This window comes from Cyanistes caeruleus, chromosome 1 (assembly GCF_971803275.1).
Source record: "Cyanistes caeruleus chromosome 1, bCyaCae1.hap1.1, whole genome shotgun sequence".
NCBI lineage: Eukaryota > Metazoa > Chordata > Aves > Passeriformes > Paridae > Cyanistes > Cyanistes caeruleus.
This window is the reverse complement of record NC_141701.1, coordinates 59,461,780-59,481,414: the sequence shown is the minus strand read 5'-3', so window position 1 is coordinate 59,481,414 and position 19,635 is coordinate 59,461,780. Positions and strand designations below refer to the sequence as shown.

Below are 19,635 nucleotides of genomic sequence, written 5' to 3'. Positions count from 1 at the left end.
CCTTTTTCCTTTCATCTTAGAATCATGTCTGTGCCTTTTTTACTATCAACAGACATCTTCCAGATAGTTCCACTACATATTCATATGAAATTGGACAGTTTAGTCACTGCGCATGTCTTAAGATTCTCCTTTCTGAAGCTGTGAAGCAGGAGAGTAACCCAGATCAGAAGGGGAACTGAAGTCACTGGACTGAAAAGCCTTAACACTGGGGGTTGGGTAGGTGGTGGAGGTGTTTGTACTTGATGTGGATAATTGTGAAACTGATGGTACTGACATATTTGGAAAAAACACACAGTGACATACTGGCATCTAAACACTGATACCCTTACCTCTTACTGGATTTTTCTGAAAAGCCTGATGTTTGGTAGTGCCCTTAATATTTTTGGTGATCTCCAGAATTTCATCAGTATAAAATGAAGACTGATTTTATACTGAAGACAGTATAAAATGTAACTGATCACTGAACTCTCCCCAAAACCCTAAGCCAAACCCCAACATTTATCTTTGAATGTGCCACTGAAGGCTGCTCACAGTTGAAGCTGCTATTAACACCTTGATAAAGGAAAGAGTCTGATGAGGAGTGGAATTTGTTTTAGTACATGACGATCCAGTGGTAAATGAAACTGTCCTTTAAGATCAAAGCTGACCATTAACCAGCACTAACAAGTCTACCACTGAACTATGTCTACAAAGACACTATCCATAGTGCCACATCTACATACCTTCTAAATACCTTCAGAGTTGGTGACTCAACAACTTCCCTTTACAGGCTGTGCCATTGCCTGAAAAGCCTTTCCGTGAAGAAAGGCTTTCCCCTAACACAAATGAGGTAATTTCCTCTTGTCCTATTGCTCATCACCCAGCAAAAGAGGCCAACCCCCACCTGGCCACAACCTCCTTTCAGGTAGTTGTAGAGTGTTAAGTGACCCCAGGCTCCTTTCCTCCATGCTAAACAATCCCAGTTTCCCTCAACTGCTCCTCTTAAGACTTAAGGTGCTCCACCCCTTTCACCAGCTCTGTTGCCCTTCTCTGGACACACTCCAGAACCTCAATATCCTTCTTGAACTGAGGGTCCAAATCTGAACACAGGATCTGAGGTGCAGCCTCAGCAGGGCCGAGTACAGGGGGACAATCCCTGCCCTGCTCCTGGCTGGCCACACTGTTCCCCATACAGGCCAGGAAGCCATTGGCCTCCTTGGCCACCTGGGCACACACTGGCTCGTGTTCAGGCACTGTCAATCAGCACCCCCAGGTCCTTTTCCACCAGCAGCTCTCCAGCCACTCTGCCCCCAGCCTGCAGCTCTGCCTGGGCTTGTTGGGACCCAGGGGCAGGAGCCGGCACTCGGCCGTGTTGAACCTCACACCACTGGCCCCAACCCATTGATCCAGCCTGGCCAGATCCCTCTGCAGAGCCTTCCTGCCCCCCAGCAGATCAACACTCCTGGCCAGCTCGGTGTTGTCTGCAAAATGACAGAGAGTGCACTCGATCCTCTTGTCCAGATCATTGATAAAGATATTAAATAGAACCAGCCCCAGTACTGAGCCCTGGGGAACACCACTTGTGCCCAGCCATCAGCTGGATGTAATTGCATTCACCACCACTCTCTGATCCTGGACATATAGCCAACTTTTTCCCAGCTAACAGTGAACCCATTCAAGTCATGGAGGTCAGTCTCTCCTGACTGGAAAATGCTGTGGGAGACCATGTCAGAGGTTTTGCTGAAGGTCAGGCAGACAACATCCACAGCGTTTCTCAGCACCATGGAGAAAGTTGCTTTGTCACAGGAAATCATGTTACTCAAGCAGGATCTGCTTTTCATAAACCCGTACCGACTGTGCCTGATCTCCTGGCTGTTCTGCACGTGCCACATGATGGTGCTCAAGATGAGCAGCTCTGTAACCTTTCCTGGCACTGAGACCAGGCTGAAAGGCTTGTAGTTTCCGAGATCCTAATCGTAGTTATCTAGCCCTTGCAGAGATAGGCATCATAGGTGCTAAGATCCAGTCAGCTGGGACCTCCCTGGTTAGCCAGCACTGCTCATCATAAATGACTGAAAGTAGCTTGGCAGGCTCTTCTGACAGGTCCCTTGGTACCCTTGCATGGATTCCACCCAGTCCTATAGACAACTTGTGCATGTCCAAGTGGTGTAGGCACTGACCATTTCCCCTATCTCCACTGAGATGGAATGCATGTACCAGCACAGGGACTCTTCAAATGCGCTCCAGTGTACTCAGCACGTTGGGGTGGAGCTTGAAGGGCCTTGCTGGCACATGAACCCTCAAACACTGGCATGCTGCCCTCAAGCTTACCTCCAGCTTACCTTCCTCCCTACAAATCTACAAATTTAGATGATCTCTCTCAATGAGCCCTGCTAACTCCTCAGCAAAGATCTTTTTTCCCCTTTGATACAAGTGTAGCCCATCTGCAGCAGGCCTGATGTTGTGTAGACCAATCCATGATCAAAAACCCCTAAATTCTGCTGGTGATGTCAGTCTCAGAGACAGTTATTGATCTGCCAGCCCTTCCTGTCTCTTCCTACACCACTCCCTGCAAGTGGAAGGATAGAGGAGAAGATTATTTGTGCTTCTGATCCCTTAACAAGTTGTCCCAAGGCCCTGAAGTCTCTTGTGACTGTCCTTGAACTTGTTATTGCAACTTCAATTGCTGCCTTCCTGAAAAATCAGTTATGGATAATAATTCAAGGGACATACTAGGGTAAGAAGTTACCATATCTTTAACCTGGGTCCAATTCTAAGAAAAAAAACTTAAGACAGACTGATTTTTGGAGTTTCTTATCATTACTTATGGAAAACAAGTATTAAGACACTTTTGTTTTTTCCTGGAAAATTTCTTCTAACTCAGAGGTTAAGAATTTCACAACAATACATTTTATGATAGTTTCCAATAGTCTAGTTGACAGACATGATCACTCCAAGGGGGTGAACTTCACAAAGAGAGTCTATTTCATTAAAATATTATATCAAAGTGAAAGGAAATCAAAGCTAATATAAACATAAAGATAATATAAATAAATATAAATACATTCCCTTTGGCTCCAAAAATTTCTTGCTATAAATATTGGGAAGATGGCAAAATTCTGGGCAACTTATATGTTTACTCTCCTCTTAAAGCTCTTCTATAAGATACTTCCTGTAAGTATCTCTCAGAGGTAAGATACTGGCTTGAACAAAAGACTTGTCTAGTACAGCCCGAAGTTCCTAAAAGGAACATTCTATAATCCAGTTAAGAACTTAGGTACACCACAAATTTTTTTAAAATACTTGGAAGTATTAGGTTGTTCATAATCTAGAGAAAACAGAGAAAATATCACTAGACAACAGCAATAATATAAGGACATTTTAAAACAAACACTTCCTCTATCACTTGTAGTCACATGACAGAGCACCTACAAATGAAATGTTAAGACTGTAAAGCAGGTAACTTCCTGAGATATCAAAAGATTATCTGGAAATCCGGATTAACACTGATGATATTCATATGTGAATAAAGTAAATAAAGTCTTTTCCTGACACTATTACTTGCATGACAGGCATTAACATTTTTCATTCTGTAGTCAATATATGCATTAGAATCCTCTCCATGCTCCAGAAGAGAGTTCTCTATCTGTGTATACATTATCACTTAGATTCCCTCTCTCAGATGCACACCTCTCACACTGTAAAGGGAAAGCAAAGACAAAGGGCTAATAGGTACCTTTTGTTAGTATCACAGAAAGTCCACAACGAAAGGAGTTAAGAGAACAATCAACTGTTATTACCAAATACCTTGAGATGTGTTGCCCGCTTAAAGGCCTTATTGCAGATGTGGCAAACGTGTATTCGCTCCTTGCCGTGAACCTCTTTGCAGTGGTGTGTCAGCATGGTGACGGAATAAAAGGTTTGGCTACACTCAAAACACTGGTGCCCACGAGTTTCTTTTTCTGCTTGACTGCTTTTAGTCACATTAGGGGAAACTTCTGTCACCTGTAACAATTCATCAATACACTATCAGGTAATTTTGTAAGCACATCCGCATCTGTTTATTTTTCAAAATCTACCTCAACATGACAAACTTTTGGAGGGCATTTGCAAGCAACTTAAAGACACAAAAGAAGTCAGTTATATGTAAATATGAACTTCTATTTCATTGCTCTAAAGAATGACACATGTACGAATTTTAAGAAAACAACATTAATAACTATGATCAAATTGACATAACACATCATAAATAGAACATGTGTGTATCTGTATTTTTCTACATTCAGTTTTATGCTCCTGAACATCTCAAATAATCCTCAATTTGCCACCAAACAAAATTAAAAGCCAAAAGCATTTTGGACAGAAAAAAAATTATCTCTGATTTTGTGGGGGAGAAGAATATTTTCTATTTGTTAAACTTCTTTACTGGGGATTCTATTTTCATAAGGAAGTAAAGTTCTACCTCCTAAAGTACTGAAACACAATCAATAATTGATAGAATTAGATGGTGGTGTGCTGCATTATTGTTTTGTTTTAATTAGTGAGAACTGCCTGGAAAAGCTACTTTCTTCAGATAATTTAATACCAAATTCCTTTTTAATACCAAATTCAGCTTTATAGATACAGAAGAATGTTAAGTACAGTAACACAGAAAGCAACAAATGAAGTCACCACCTGCCTCTCCCATTTCTCCTACTTTAGAGCTTGTCTTACCAGGCTGGTTGAAAACATTCATTCTGCCTTCAAGAAAAAAAGTCTGAACCATATTTTCTAATAACAAAACTGTATTACTTATGTAGGAGTTTCTATTGTGATTCAGAGGCAAAAGAAATTGCTAAGGCTTTATGTTGCACCATCACTGAAACAACTTGGATATAGAAAGAGAATGGAAAAAGTGTATCAACAGGTGCTATTTTCTCCCCCAGCTCCAAAAGTTATGTGTCTTTATTATCTAAATACCAACTTACTTGGAAATTTTTGGAGTAGTCTGTGTTGAGCACATGATTACGTGATTTGTAGAAAGAAACAAATTATTAATTACATTTCTGTTGCCCTGAAAATTAAGCCTTCAGATTTTGTTTTTCATAATTGTAGCTGCTTTCCCAGGAAAGCAACTGTAAACATAGATGTTTATCACATTCCTTCTAAGAAACATCTTTTGATGGATGACCAGTGTGATTGGGAAAGTAGAAACTTAATTATCCAATCCCTGGTCATTGTCAAGAATCTATAAATACTTAAGTTAAGAATAAAGTCACAAGTTTTTGTTCTAACACTGACAGTAGTAGTGTGAATCATTTCATGTCCTCTAGCGACACATTTCTTTTTCATGTGCATGTATATATATATGAAAGTGGTTTTTAATTCAAAACTTAAAATCTGGGTGACCAGGAAGTCACAAAGAACCTCTTTCCAATACTCTTCTTTGGGAATGACATCAGCCTTCATGATTCAAGATAAAAAGAAATTATTCCAGTATAAATAAAAGTCCTTTACCACAAATGATACAGAAATGTATAGTATGTACCTGATATGCTATTTCATCAGAGTTTGCAGGTGCTGAATGGGGTGTATGGCTCACCAGTATGACTTGCTGTGATCCTGATCCACTTTGGCTAGCAAGACTGGAATCTGTGAGTATAGCAGGGAACTGCTGACCCTGTCAGAGAGAGGAGCACAAAAAAAAAAAAAAAAAGAGTAACTATATTTAAATGGCTGTATTTAAACAGCTAACTGTAGTAATGTAAGTTTTCATACCGAAACAGTACTTGTGTTTTTTCCTTTAGAAAGAAACATTTCAGAATCCTATCTGAACAAATGCAACTGTTTTCCCTCATTTTCTCATTTAAATTTATATCCAACCATTTAAGGACTACAACAGCTGGAAGTTTGTAAGACTAAATTCAGTTAATTTTTACCAGCTTTGCATCAAGTGCTGAATGTTTTAGCCTTCCACTGCTTTTCTTTAACCCCTGTATTCTGCTCTCTTGCATGGCCTTCCCACAGTATCTTCCTTTACTTAAACATCTTGATTAAACATACTTCCAAATCCCATGAAATCATGATGCAAAATCACTACTTAGGATATGTAATTACTAATATCTTACTACTTCTATTTCTACACTACTTCTAATGACTTACATTTCCCCATGAAACACAGTTCTTTTACATACTACCTGTCTATTCACCATGATTTCTAGCAACATAAACTGTGTTTACATAGCTATTATGATTATTCAATGTTTCAATTTATTTATGCTTCTCTTAACAGAAGGCATGCTTATTAATAAACAGCAACACTGCCAATGTAATCACTTAAACTAATACAAAGCCTGAAATGGAACCATATTTTGCTTTGCTACTGCTTTGTTACTCTATGATACCGGAAATTACAAACATATCTTAAGAATTGTTTATGAAATCTTTTCTTCCCTTCCCCAGAGCAAAACTGCAGAGGGAAGCATATAACTTTGCTTCACCAGTTTTAATCACAGCACATGCAAGATAAATAGTATTTAATTTGTATGCATTTACACACTTTAACTCAAATCAAGAAGTTAAAAAAAAATCAGTCTAAACCTAGTTAAGCCAAGAAAATAGAAGAAACAGCTCAACTTTTCAGATGTAAAATCTACATTGAAATGTCAACCACACAACCCATTTTTGCTTTGTAGTCTTTCATTATTATTTTTTTTTCTCCCCACTCTGTAGAGTCTATTTGCCAGTACGTCTTTGGCTCTTGATGATAACACAAAATTCTTAAGTTATGCTAAAAATAAAACAAATAATAAGGTTACTGAGCAGATGACAGTCCATACAGCACCATTTTAATAAAATTTCTTATAATGCCACGTGTTATTAAATGTAGCCAATTAAAATCTGTCCTGTTACTTGCTGTGAAAAGAACTGTCACAACTGCTGTTAAACTCTTCCATTCACAAGTAGGAAAAGAAAAATTTACCATATGAAGTAATATATTTAGGAGTACAATGCTGTATTACTGAATAGTGATAATGAAATACATGGTCTAACACCAAAAACTGATCTCAAACCATGTTTGAAACAGCAGTTCATTTAAAAAACAAACAACCCTGCAAAATTTATCTGCATTTCTGTTCAAACAGTTCTTGTTTCTAGATTCCATACACACACGGTTGGCAGAGAGAAGAAAAATTAACTAAATTTTCAAATAGTATGTATTTACAGAACAAAATTATTTTCTTAGCAAAATCTGCAATTCCTGCTCTGTAAGACAGAAACACAAATTTATCTGTCAGTTCAGGTAAGCGTCTTACCTGTGAAGTGATATTAAGTGTAACTGCATCAAGACCACCTGACAACATTCCCTGAGTGTCAGCAAGAGTCAAAGTGACACTACCATCTCCTCCAACTCCTGATGAAGACATCACCAAATTCTGTGCAGAAACTGCAGACTGAGATATGGGTGTTGCTGGAGGAAGGTTTGTTCCCCCTGTTGTATTAAGTTCTGGAACATATGCAAAATGGCAAAAAACAAATAAAATCTGTTACATACATAAACATTACACTGCAAATTTATTTTAAGTGAACTTCATAATTTCTGTTTCTCATTGCTAGCATTTTCTATTGTGGAATCAACAAAATCAGTTAAACAGCTAATCACAAACCTAAAGCAGCCAGTCAGATGACAAAATTAGAAAAAATACATTTAAATGTAGTTTGATGAACACACTATTGCACTCACAAGTGGTCATGTGCATATACAAACATATATAGGTAGAAATCAATATACATACTTAGAAACTCAAAATTTGAGTACTAGAAAAAACTTGATATTTTTATCACTTCTGAAGCAAAGGCACCAGATTTGTCAACCTCCAATTTATAGATGTAATTCTTCAATACTCCTCTAACTGCCTCAAAGTACTAATTTAAGATATTTCTTCTTGTTTTCATTTTTTTCTTAGTGTGTAGAATAAAGTTCATTTAAACTGACATAACAATTTAAAGCTTGTGAGAAAACACACGAATCACTCAAAGTTCCTGAATCATGATGTGCAAGATTATACCATTCCATTATAGTATTTACTTTTTAAACAAAATATTATTTTCAATTAGAGAAATTGTGGTATGCATACCTGGAGCATTTAGTGAAGGGCCCTGAGAAAGAAGCTGGTCATTGCTTATAGTTAATGTAGCACCTGTAGTCTGACTGCTGATGGTTGGTGCTGTCAGCCTTAAGCCAGTGTTCAGATCAGTGCTTCCAGAATTATGCTGAATAAGATCTTGGCCTGAAGACAAATAAGTCCTACTGTAACTGGAATCATCTCAACATTATTCTGCTACTGTTCTTACAACAGATCATAAAATAATAGAAGTAGAAAATATAACCAAAACATAAAACTAACTTCTACACAGAAGAATTTTATGCAGATTTTTATGCAGCGGTTTGACAAGTTTTTAATACAGATGTTATTATGGAAATCCAGATCCTAATACGTACAGAAATACTTGATATTAGTAATTAGACAAATATGGATCTTACTTATCTAGATTCAAAGCACCAACTTGATCAATCTATAAAAATCCAGCTGTTAACTGAGGCTATAAATAAAACAGTGAACTAATCTAACATGTTCACAAAGCAAACATGTTTGGGTTTCAAATGTGGATTTGGGGAGTATCTTTTAAAGCTGATGAACGTAAGAAAAATATGCCATAGGAAAAATGTGGACTGTGAAAATCCTCATATGCTACTGTATAGTTATTTATGAAACAGAGATCTGGTATTAAAGATTTTTAAAAACACAAACCAGATATTGTAAGAGTGATTTCTTGGGGACTTCCTGATGAGGTTGCAGTTGTAGAACCCGAAGCATGAGCTAGAACTTGACTCAAACTGGAATTATTTATGGTCAACATTATCTCATGTTGCCCATTTGTAGATGACACCATACCCTGTGAAGTCATGACTTGAGTAATGTCTTGTGCACCTAAATGGAAGTGGTAGAGCAAAAAAAAATTCCATTAATATCCTTGGGTGGAATTTCTGACATAACTTTTTAAAGTAATTTATACCATATTTTCTGAGCCGCTATAATTGATGCAGCCAATGGGAGATGCTAGAACTTGTAGCATAAAGTATAAAATTTTTTCACATCCAATTTATTCCTCTGCAGTTAAGATTTTCAGAACAGAGATTTTGTATTATTCTCAAAGCTATGGAAGTTCTTAAGTATTTTCATTATACAGAATCACAGAACGGCCTGGGTTGGAAGGCACCCTAAAGATCACATGGTCCCAAGTTCCCCATGTCAGGGGCATCAACTTCCACTACACCAAGCTGCTCAAAACCCCATTCAACCTGGCCTTGAACACTTCCAGGGACGGGGCATCCACAGCTTCTATGGGCAACCTGTTCCAGTGCCTTACCACCTTCACAGTAAAGAACTTCTTCATATCTAATCTAAACCTACTCTCTAATTCACCTTCTGAAAAAAATTGTATTGAGAAAGGGTGACACTTAAGGGAAAGCTGTAAAATCTGCTGAAGATGCTCAAGAAAGAACTGCAAGCTTGTTTTATTAAAATGAGGTGTTTGGTGGGAGTGGTGGGAGGGAGGGGGTGACATTTTCTCACTGCGAGTAATACCCTGAGTAAAATTAAGAAATTGAATACACAATAAAACTACTGACAGTGCTTACCATTAGCGCTGGTTGTCAGCACAGACTCCTGCTCAGACAGGGACCCTATTGTCATGTTAGCAGATGATGTTACTGTGGGCTGTAAAGACAAGCCTGATATGGGCTGAATAACCACATTAGCTGGCACTGCATTTTCTGTTGCCTGGAGGGAGGGATTCTGTGGAGCCATGGTGGGATCTCCAGTCAGCTGCTGAGTAAGTAAATTACTCTGCTGTAATGTCTGCTGTAGGATACTTGGATCGATCTGAAAAACAAGTTTTCAGCAATCAATCTGACGTCAACTAACTTGGTTAAATGAATATTCTTAAGTCCAGAATATATATTTACAGCATAGAGAGTATATACTGTATTGAAAATTTATAATGAACTATATAAAATTTAAATTTAGTTTTTATGTGTCTGTATATAGCCAGTCTCTAAAGTGATTCTCTAAGTAGTCTATTCAGATTCACTTTCCCTCCCTTCCTTCAGCAAAATTTTTTGGGAAATCATGATCAGTTACATATCAGCATGCTGGCCCCAGGTAAACACACTGCTGGTATTCTGTACTGTCCTGTTAGTGCATGTAATGCTTATCACTGTCTCCAAGCTTTTGAAAAGGAAAAGGCATGGAGCAGAGAGAAGACTGATACAACAAATTATTTAATTTTTCAATTCCTGGGGTCATTAAGGTCTCATTTCACAAGCCAACAGCTGTTCTCTATACTTAAAGACGTAAGACGTTTTCCTCTTCAGGGACATTTAGCAGTTGAGAAAAACAAAATGAAAATGTCTTCATTTTATGCTAAAAATTCCTTGAGCAGAGGGACTATGAGCAACTCAATGCAACTCTGCAGATATCCCTTCCCTGACCTTGGGGTTGTATCTGGTGACCTCCAGAGGGCTCCTCCAACACCAATAATTCTGTGCAACTGATCAAACACAACCAAATTCTAGAAATTCAGTTTCACACATTTCAAGAACTTTTAAATGCAATCATCTCACCTCTTTCTGTCAGTCCTTTTATAAGCTCAATAGGAATTTAAATTATGAATTCAACTATTAAAAGCTTGCAAAGTAACACAGTGCTTTATGTTTAGAAAAGAACACTCCGTGCAATAATTTGAGTTTGTTTTGGGGGGTGGGTGGGTGCCTTCTGGGGCTTGGGTGGGAACCTAAAGTACTTTTGAAGTGCAAAGACAAAATGCAATTAAAAGAAAAAAAATACGTATTTTCAAGCAGTCTGTCAAACTCCCTGAAAGGTAAAAAAACCTGAAAAAAATGAAAATTAAAGAAACCAAACCAGAAAAATATCCCACTGTGCAGCTATTTTTTAAGTCTTCTAACACTGTACAAGTGATAGAGTATGTTACTAGCTCACTCAGCTCAAGGGAATGCTTCCAGAATTATGTAGGCTCCTTAAATTTTCTTCAGCCTTCAAAGTGACTCTACAGAATTAAAAGCAAGGAACAGGGAGCAACTTACCTGTAATGTTATATTGTTAATACCAGTAGCATCTATTCCAGAAATCTGAACATTTTGTCCAACCAGATTAGCAGCAAGTTGTAACTGTATTCCTTCAAGAGTGGCCAAGCTACCATCTGTCAAGGACACAGTTAAGTCACCTCCAGCTACCAAAGAAAACAGTTATATTGTAATGTTTTTATTTACCATTACTGACTACCTCTTTCAGTGTGCTTATTTTTATAAATTAAATCAATATAAGAGCTACAAACGCACACATTAATTTATGACAAGAAAGAAAATTTGAAATGTATAATTTTATTATAAAGTAATTTGATTGCCTGTTTTAAAGCTTCATAAATTCCTTGTGATTTAAGGATTGCTATTTAGGCAGTAGCTAGTGGCTTAGAAGACAAGAATCCCTCCAGAGTAGCATTAGAAATCTAGAGAAATTTGGTTTAGATTTCCTTGGAGAGTGTGCTGCACCTAAACAAAGCAGCACACACACAGGATATTTACATTCTGACCCTGAACATACACATGAAAGTTACTGCTACATTTTGCACAGCAGAGACACAGTTCAGTATCAAACTGTCAAAGTTCATCCTCCATACTTACATGGATGAAAATAAAGGTGCATTAGCAACTGAAATTCAAAAGTCTTTGGAACTTGAAAAGGTTCTAATTTCAAAAGTTGAACAGACCATCTCTACAAAAGGTCTTGAGAGAATATATGGAAAAAGTCATCTTGTTTTGGAGATACCTTCTTCAAGCACCTCAAGTGTGATCAACCAGTTTCCTTTAGTTGATGCTTCAAAAACACCTGTCCTTCCCTCTTCAGAATTCCTTAGTACAGTAAACCTGGTTTACAATGCACCCCAAAAATACCTGGCCAAAACCCATATTGCCAGTCTCAATTTAAGAAGGCCGCTTTCTAGGACATCTGAACAAGCTAAAAACTCCTCTTTACTATGTGCAAAAATCCAAGCAAGCATCAATCAATTTTTCATTGCCACTAACGGTGCCTGTCAAATATCAGTATCTTCTGAACACCAACAATTTGTTCATTTTGGACAACAGTTTAGATCAAATCAGATAAACTGCAATGACTACAGTTAAATAAGAGATTGATATAATACTCTGAATTTGTGAGCATACCTGCAAAATCATAGGACATGTACTGAAAAAAAAAACAAAGTACATAAAACCAAAGTCTCACTTTCAGAAATGACAGACAATCCAGCACCCATAATTTAAGTAGTACAATTAAGAGTATCAAGGCACATCTCCAAACACCTTAACACTATTCTGCTCTTAAAATTGTCCCTGTCTTGTTAACCTGAGCACTTACACAGACATTGGGTCAGCAAGCCCTGACACCAAAAATACTTGAAATAAATTAGAAATTAGCAAGGATAATTCTCAAAAGGCCAATTTCTTGCAACATGAAGCATGTTGGGTATTCTGTGCCAGCTGGCCTCAAAGAATGGCCTGTGGCACATTTAATGTGCTAATGCAGCTGTAGTCACTGCCAATTGGTGAGACTTCATATCCTAGGCACTTAATTATCTAGCATACACACCTACTAGTTTTTTGTATTGCTAAAGAGTTTTCTTGCTTTGAGGTTGGGGGTCTTTTGGTTGGTTTTCTTTTGGTTTGTGTGCTTTGTTTTTTGGGTTTTTTTTTTATTTTGGAGAAAGAACTACACATGTACAACAGAGGATATGCACTTAAAAGACACTTTTCATTATTCACATAAATAACCAGTATAGACAGAGCAGCTGTTTTGCTTCTTTTCTTTTTAAATAAAACAAACAAAGTATTACCACAAAGAATACAAGTACTCCAGCTATTTGTTATCTGCATTTCTTCTCTGCAATGCAATTCTACAGCAGAATTGAAGAGACTTTTAGGTGAACTGTGTATAATTTTCTTTCATTCTTAAATGAATAAATTTCTATTCATGTTACCACTGTGCATCAAACCATGAATTCAGTACTACTCTTACCTGTTTGGAAAGCAGTGTTTGGCAAAACTTTCCAAATTCTAATAGAAAGAAAATTTCACAAATTGATCTCCACACCACCACCACCACTACCACACCATCCATTTTTACCTGACACTGAAGCAGGCAGGATAGCCTGGCCCACAAGTCCTTGTTGAAGTAAATTTTGATCAAACTGACTCGTCAAAACAGAGTTATTCATGATGAAAACATTAGGGTCTGTTGAGGATGAATTAAGAAGACTGACTGGTTGTAGTCCCTCTGTTGAAGTCCGAGCAACAGGCTTCCTAACTTTCTTTGTATCCGGTTTATAATGACACTGTATGTGCGTTTTTCTGCGCCCTGAAGTACGAAACCGCAAATCACAGTGTGGGCATTTGAAGGGCTTTGCTCCTGTATGCAGGCGCATGTGTACTTTTAGACTGCCTTTTGTAGAAAAAGAATTACTGCACACGTGACAACAGAAGAGCTTCTGGCCTAGAAAAGTTTCAAACCAGAAAGATAAGTGATTAAACCTCTAAAAAGATTGACAGGACTAAATAATCTATTTAACAAACCCCAGAACAGATTCTAAACTAATTTGAACAGAGTAAATTTGAAGTAATCAAACTTTATCACTTGGCTGCTTTTCAAATCAGTTAAGGTTCTCAATGAAGGGCATATTAACTTTTTCCTTTTACTAAAACTCCATATGCTTTTAAAGCTTTCAGGCAAAATCTTATTTGGTCACCTTCATGCCTCTGTTATCCTCCTCATCACATCTTCCTGACTAATCCAGTTGTTTCAACTACACAGCTCATAAACTGGAGAATTAAAAGTTTCATCTTGACCTCTTCAACATTTGGTTTCTACTTACTAAGTCACTAATTTCCTTTTTAATTCCAGCAGCTTTATTCTTCAGTTTCAATGCTGCCTAAACTAACCAGTATTAATGGATTACAAGTAGGAAATTATTAAAATTAAGTGAGATAACATTCTAAAATAAAATATCAACTCCACAAAGTAATCCAGAGGTAAAGAAATCAGACAAACAGACCTCTCTCTCTGTCTCTCCTTTCAGAGTGCCCAATATCTGAAAAATATCCTTGGTCTCAAATGGAATTTTTCATGTACTGTAAGTAAGAGCAAACTACAGAGTTTATACCTTTAATCATATGCACAGCTGTACAATTCACAAAAAGCATAATATAACTATCTGGCAGAAAACATGACACTGCAGCTGAAAGCCCACTGTAACTCCTGAAATTCCCAGGCTTTCCAGCACAATATTGCTTCCTAGCTGAATAAGGGAAAGAAACCAATGCATTTGGTAAAGAAATCACAAGAAACCACAAGGCAATTATGTGCCTATGATTCCTGCTATTGAGTTCTAGCTTCCATTTACACAGAAGAATCTTTCATCAATTTCCTGAATTTCAATTCAACCTACTTCAAATTACAAAATCCGGGTACACTCTTGTCACTTCTTTTTCAATAAAACTAAGTAAACCTCTGGCAATGTTCTGTTTCAGAAAATGGAGAAGAAAGAGCTCAATAACATGAACCAGTAAAACAATGGTAATCTGGGCTGCAGCGAAGTCATCTATCACATTCACAATACCACAAAGGAAGCCATCCAGCAGTCTTTCCCACTAAACAAAAAATCCTCACACTTTGGGAGAAAGGGGGGTGGAAAAATAAGAGAGAGAGAAGAAAATCAACAAAAAATGAGCAGGAAGAAACAGACAGAATGTCTGAAGTCCTGTTACTTAAATATGCCATGAGATTATGACCTGACCCTTGGGCCTTTGGGCCTTTTGTGTAAATATTAGGAATCTGAAAAGAAACAAAAAAAAAAAAAAAAAAAAAGATGGTTGAAGTATGTTTTCAGTATTTAGTAGTTTCAAGGTAGTGTCCAGAAGGGAAACTTGGAGGGAAGATGATCATAAATTTGGATGAAAAGTAATTGAGGAATGGTGAACACTAAACTGGCACTGCTTCCAAATGTAGAAAAATTAAATGTGTTTTATGCCACCAACATGCCACACTACTGGCTACATAACTAACATGTTAACAAGAACTGTTCTGTAATCAGGAAACTGGAAAAGCAACGAAGACAGAAATGCAATACTGCATGACTTCAGGTATCCCACTTTATGCTACACCAAGATGTAGGAGCTAAGCATTCAGACAAAGAACCATATACCTCACTGAGTAACTTCCAATCTTCCAGTAAAGCCCCAAACTAATTCTCTGGATCAATGCTGACTACAGATGGTATCAGGTAGGTTCCTATCCAGGCAACATTCATTTACAGATGAGGAACAGAGTAGCTTTCCAAATGAAACTATTTTTAGGGAAGTTACAGACACTAATACTGTCAATTTTTTTTTACTGTTAACTTAAATTACATATATCTCAATATAAAAGCAATGAACTATTAGGTGTAGGTATTGCCCACAGATTAAGAGAGCATTCCAGAAAGCAATCCAGTCTCAAATGCAGAAAACTGCACATTAGCTAAACTTTATCCAGCACAAACTGGCCCAAGTATAAAAGAACATGGAAAAAAAACTTCCATAAGATAAAATAAGTTATAATAGGGAAAAGGTAATGTGACTTTTGCAGTGAAAATTACACCTCACAAAACTGTGAGATCAGATTTCCACTGTATCTGGATTTCTGGAATTTTACTGTGGTTTTATATGAAAAGATCTTAATAAAAATGCTATCATAGAATGAAAGGACAGTCTTTTCATGAACTAAAGAAAAACAGTTCTAAGACAGAACACAGATGGTTTATATGGACAATTTTCACAAGGCTGGAAGTCAGAAGTAGAGTTCTTAAACACCTGAGCAAGGACTCAAACTGTCAGAACTGTTACTATATGTAATGTGAAAGAGAGAATGAATAGCAGGGTGGGAAGATCTGTTTAAGGATGTTAAAATAATAATTTACAAAGCTCCATTATATATTATCAGAAAGTCTGTACAACCATAAAGAGCTTAAAAATTAAGAAGGGGAAACCAGGACCTTACTACTATGGACTGTATTGAAAGCCATTCCTTTTTACCCTGTTTGTCTGTGATCAGAAAACAAGTGGATAAAATTAACGTATTTAATGTTTCCATTGAAACTATTGAGCAAAGAGATGCAATCTCTTATTCAGAGCTCCACAATTTGTAAACTGCTTGAACTTGGAGGAACATTACACAATCCTTGCTTTGTTCCTTTCATTATCCTTACTATCTGCTACTGTCTGTCCTGATCTACACTATTTCATGTAACATGAGTACTGTTTCTTACTAAACAACAGTAGAAAGTACAAATACAGTAAAATGAAGAAGCAGCTTCCATGAACAAAATAATCATGCATTACAACATTGAAAGCTTTCTATCTTGTTTTTGACAAGAGAAAATAATGAAATTTAATGAAACTGTAGACAGTTTTAGAAATTAATTAGTTCAGGACTGGGTTTATTACAGAAGTTCGATGGTAAGTAGAAAGTAAGAAAGAGTTAGAAAGTTTGGGGTTTTTTTAATTAGGGCAAAATCGCAGTTGAAAAATACTACTATTAAACTTAGGAATACTTAGGAAAACCTGCTCTAAAAATCTAAATATTACAGATACTAGATTTACATTCAACTTGCAAGATTCAAAAAGCTGAATGCTCAAAATTTTTATACAATTTTTTGTACTCTTATTTTCTTAGTTTATGTAGCAGCACAAACATTAATGTTTATAGTTTGGTTTTTTTTTCTCTAACTTAATTTTATAAGCTTCCCTCACCTCCTCCTTCTTACTCAGGAAAATCATTAATCATTGAAATGAAGATTGGACATGAACATATTCAGGATACTTACCTACAGAGTGTTTGCAAGAGCTAAGACCATGCTTTAGAAGCCTACTAATACAGAAGCTTATTCAGAATGTTCTGATGCGATTCATTTGATAGTGTCACAAGTACCAAATTTCCCCTAGCACTGCCATCCACAGTTCCAAATACTAGATCATAGTGAAACATAACATTCCTTGCAAAATCTGTAAAGAGCTGGTCAAGAAAGCAAACAGCTTCTAAACAAAGACATGTAAAACTTCACTGACCTGTGTGTGTTTTAACATGACAATCCAGAGTGGATTTTACAGTGAAACTCTTTCCACATTCATCGCACTTATACGGCTTCTCTCCAGTATGGATACGAACATGCCTAATAATTCCAGGATATAAGTTAATTTCTACTTTTATGTCAGTTTTTCAAATATTTACTTTCTATGTTATTAATTTTAGAATTAATGAAATACTTATACTAGCACTACACTATGCAGATCAAGAAGATTTATGTATTTGCATGTTTTCAACAGATTTTTACTTTTTTATGCAGGTATTAACACAAGAAAAAACAATTTATTCTAAAACTTCAAAATAATTTTAATACAACAGGAAAATAAATATGAAAAGGTTGGACTAGTCATATTCAGAATATGTAACATTTAGACATTTTTAAAACACTGTGAAAAAGAAAAATTTATTTAAATATTAGTTAAACTTCAACTCAGGCATAAAGAGTTATAAGAAACTGTTATTGCTGAAGTTTCTGGTGAACTACTCAGCAAATTAAAAACATGAAAATTTTCCATTCCTCACCTGACTAAATCACTTGGTTTTTTAAAGCTTTTGGGACAATAACTGCAACAGTTGGCATATTTGGGCTCTGCTTCCAGTTCTGCTTGCTTATCTTTGATCTCACTAATTCTGTCTTTCTCTGCAGCCGACTGGACAAGAACTTTTTCTGAAACAGTGGCACTTTCTTGAGGCCTGATCTTTGCCAGTTCTGCTGTCTCTTCTTCTGTAAAAGTTATGACACCTGGACGAGATTTTCTGGAAGTTCTTTCAGAGCTTTCATCATCATCTTCAACACATCCAACTATTAAGTAAAAAAAAACAACAAAAAAACCAACAACAACAAAAAAATCAAACCCAAACAAAAACCACATTTCTGTTAGTTTAATCTATCAGCTGAAATGACAAAAAATAGAAGGGTTTATAATTAAACACACAGCCAGTATATTTTGTGCTTGGACTTGCACTATTATGGACTTCAATCTCTTTTAGAGATCTAACTACTCATATCTGTACTTCATTTTAAAAAAAAGCTGGATTTATGATTCTTATTTTTATAATAACTAACACAGGTTAAGTAATACAGGACAAAAAAATCTTCTACTTTAGTGAAATACTTTAGTAGCTATGTCACATACAATACCTTTAATGTGCTGGACAGATCTTGGAAATCTAATTTCTTTAAACACTTCAGATAACAGAGAGATTTCAGCATCTCAGAACAGCAGACATTATCAATGCTGGAAGGCTATTTTGTACCATTACTGTTATAGCACTCATGTAATCCACCAAAACATCTGTATTTCTTATGTAGTAAGGACTGTAAAAGTAAAAATGAAATCATTTACCTCCCCCTCCTGTATCTGTAGCTGCTGCTACAGCTGAGGAGACTGCCTGATGTTTTTTCATATGTTTTTTGCAGTGAACAGTTGTTCGAAAGCTTTCATCACAGAATGGGCACTTGTAAGGCTTCATGCTCATGTGAGTTGCCATGTGCCTGGTAAGGCTGCCATTAGTTGTGAAGGAAGTATTGCAAATGCTACAGCTGAATGCTTTAACTCCTTAAAGTAACAGAAACAAATAAGTAGCATGCTATTTGTTTAATTTTACTCACATAGGACATTTACAAAACCCAAACATGGGTTAAGCTAATATAGAGCTGGTATACTGTTTACCTGTATGAGTCTTCTCATGTGACTTAAGAACTCCCGAGGAAACAAAACCACGGCCACAGAGTTGGCATTTATAAGGTTTCTCACCAGTGTGTGATCGTACATGCTGTTTCAAATGGCTGGATTTCTTAAACCCCTTGTTGCAATATTCACATCTATTAGAAAAAAATAGTTTTCATTAGTTTCATGTAGTTATCCATAAAAGATTCAGGAAATTCTGTTACAAAAGCTAAAAGGGTAACATACCTATATGAACGCCTACTTTGATCTTCATTATCCTCAAGAAAATGAGGCCGTTGGGTGTGTAACTCAAGTTCTTCCTGTGGTGACTGATCTTGTATCAAGCGAGTGGTCTAAAAATCAAAGCCTCAAGTGAATTTCAGTAACACAATATTAAAATATAGTCTCCCAAATAGGCAAGAAGAAAATTACAGCATTTACAGTCAACACAAGGAATTCAATTTATGCTTTCATACATTTTGACAGGAAATTGAGTGCAATATAATACCTCACTCTTCCATAGTGAGAAGGAAAGCATCAAAATGTTCAGCTACTGAACTGGAATACACAGACAACATAGCACACTTACACTTCTCTGAATCTCCACAAACATTTATCTAAATTGTCTAGATTATCCTAGTATTTGAGGATTTAAATTTAAAACTAGAGCAGCAAATTTAAACACTGAGTAAGCAGCCAAACAGTGTTGCTGACAGACTTCACTACTCTCTGAACATTCCTGTACGTAAAAG

General features: G+C 36.6%; 1 protein-coding gene across 15 annotated transcripts in view; it reads right to left on the bottom strand.

Annotated features, from left to right (window-relative positions):
• ZNF236 (zinc finger protein 236) overlaps window positions 1–19,635 on the bottom strand; it is a 75,269-nt gene that overhangs the window by 7,234 nt on the left and 48,400 nt on the right. For 6 of the 15 annotated variants that reach the window (XR_015288490.1, XM_086894575.1, XM_086894548.1 and 3 more), the window contains exons 18-30: window positions 19,130–19,236; window positions 18,887–19,038; window positions 18,560–18,772; window positions 17,736–18,015; window positions 17,195–17,298; window positions 13,221–13,586; window positions 11,126–11,271; window positions 9,662–9,905; window positions 8,772–8,951; window positions 8,097–8,249; window positions 7,275–7,465; window positions 5,507–5,638; window positions 3,787–3,984 (exon numbers count right to left, since the gene is read on the bottom strand). Coding sequence is in view for 11 of the 15 variants with exons in the window: in XM_086894575.1 (XP_086750701.1) it covers window positions 3,787–3,984; window positions 5,507–5,638; window positions 7,275–7,465; window positions 8,097–8,249; window positions 8,772–8,951; window positions 9,662–9,905; window positions 11,126–11,271; window positions 13,221–13,586; window positions 17,195–17,298; window positions 17,736–18,015; window positions 18,560–18,772; window positions 18,887–19,038; window positions 19,130–19,236 (2,466 nt within the window). In the remaining 4 variants the exon portion in view is untranslated. Of the gene's footprint in view, window positions 1–2,780; window positions 3,678–3,786; window positions 3,985–5,506; window positions 5,639–7,274; window positions 7,466–8,096; window positions 8,250–8,771; window positions 8,952–9,661; window positions 9,906–11,125; window positions 11,272–13,220; window positions 13,587–17,194; window positions 17,299–17,735; window positions 18,016–18,559; window positions 18,773–18,886; window positions 19,039–19,129; window positions 19,237–19,635 lie in introns of those variants that run through there. The other 9 variants (XR_015288492.1, XM_086894586.1, XM_086894568.1 and 6 more) reach the window with 5 other exon arrangements.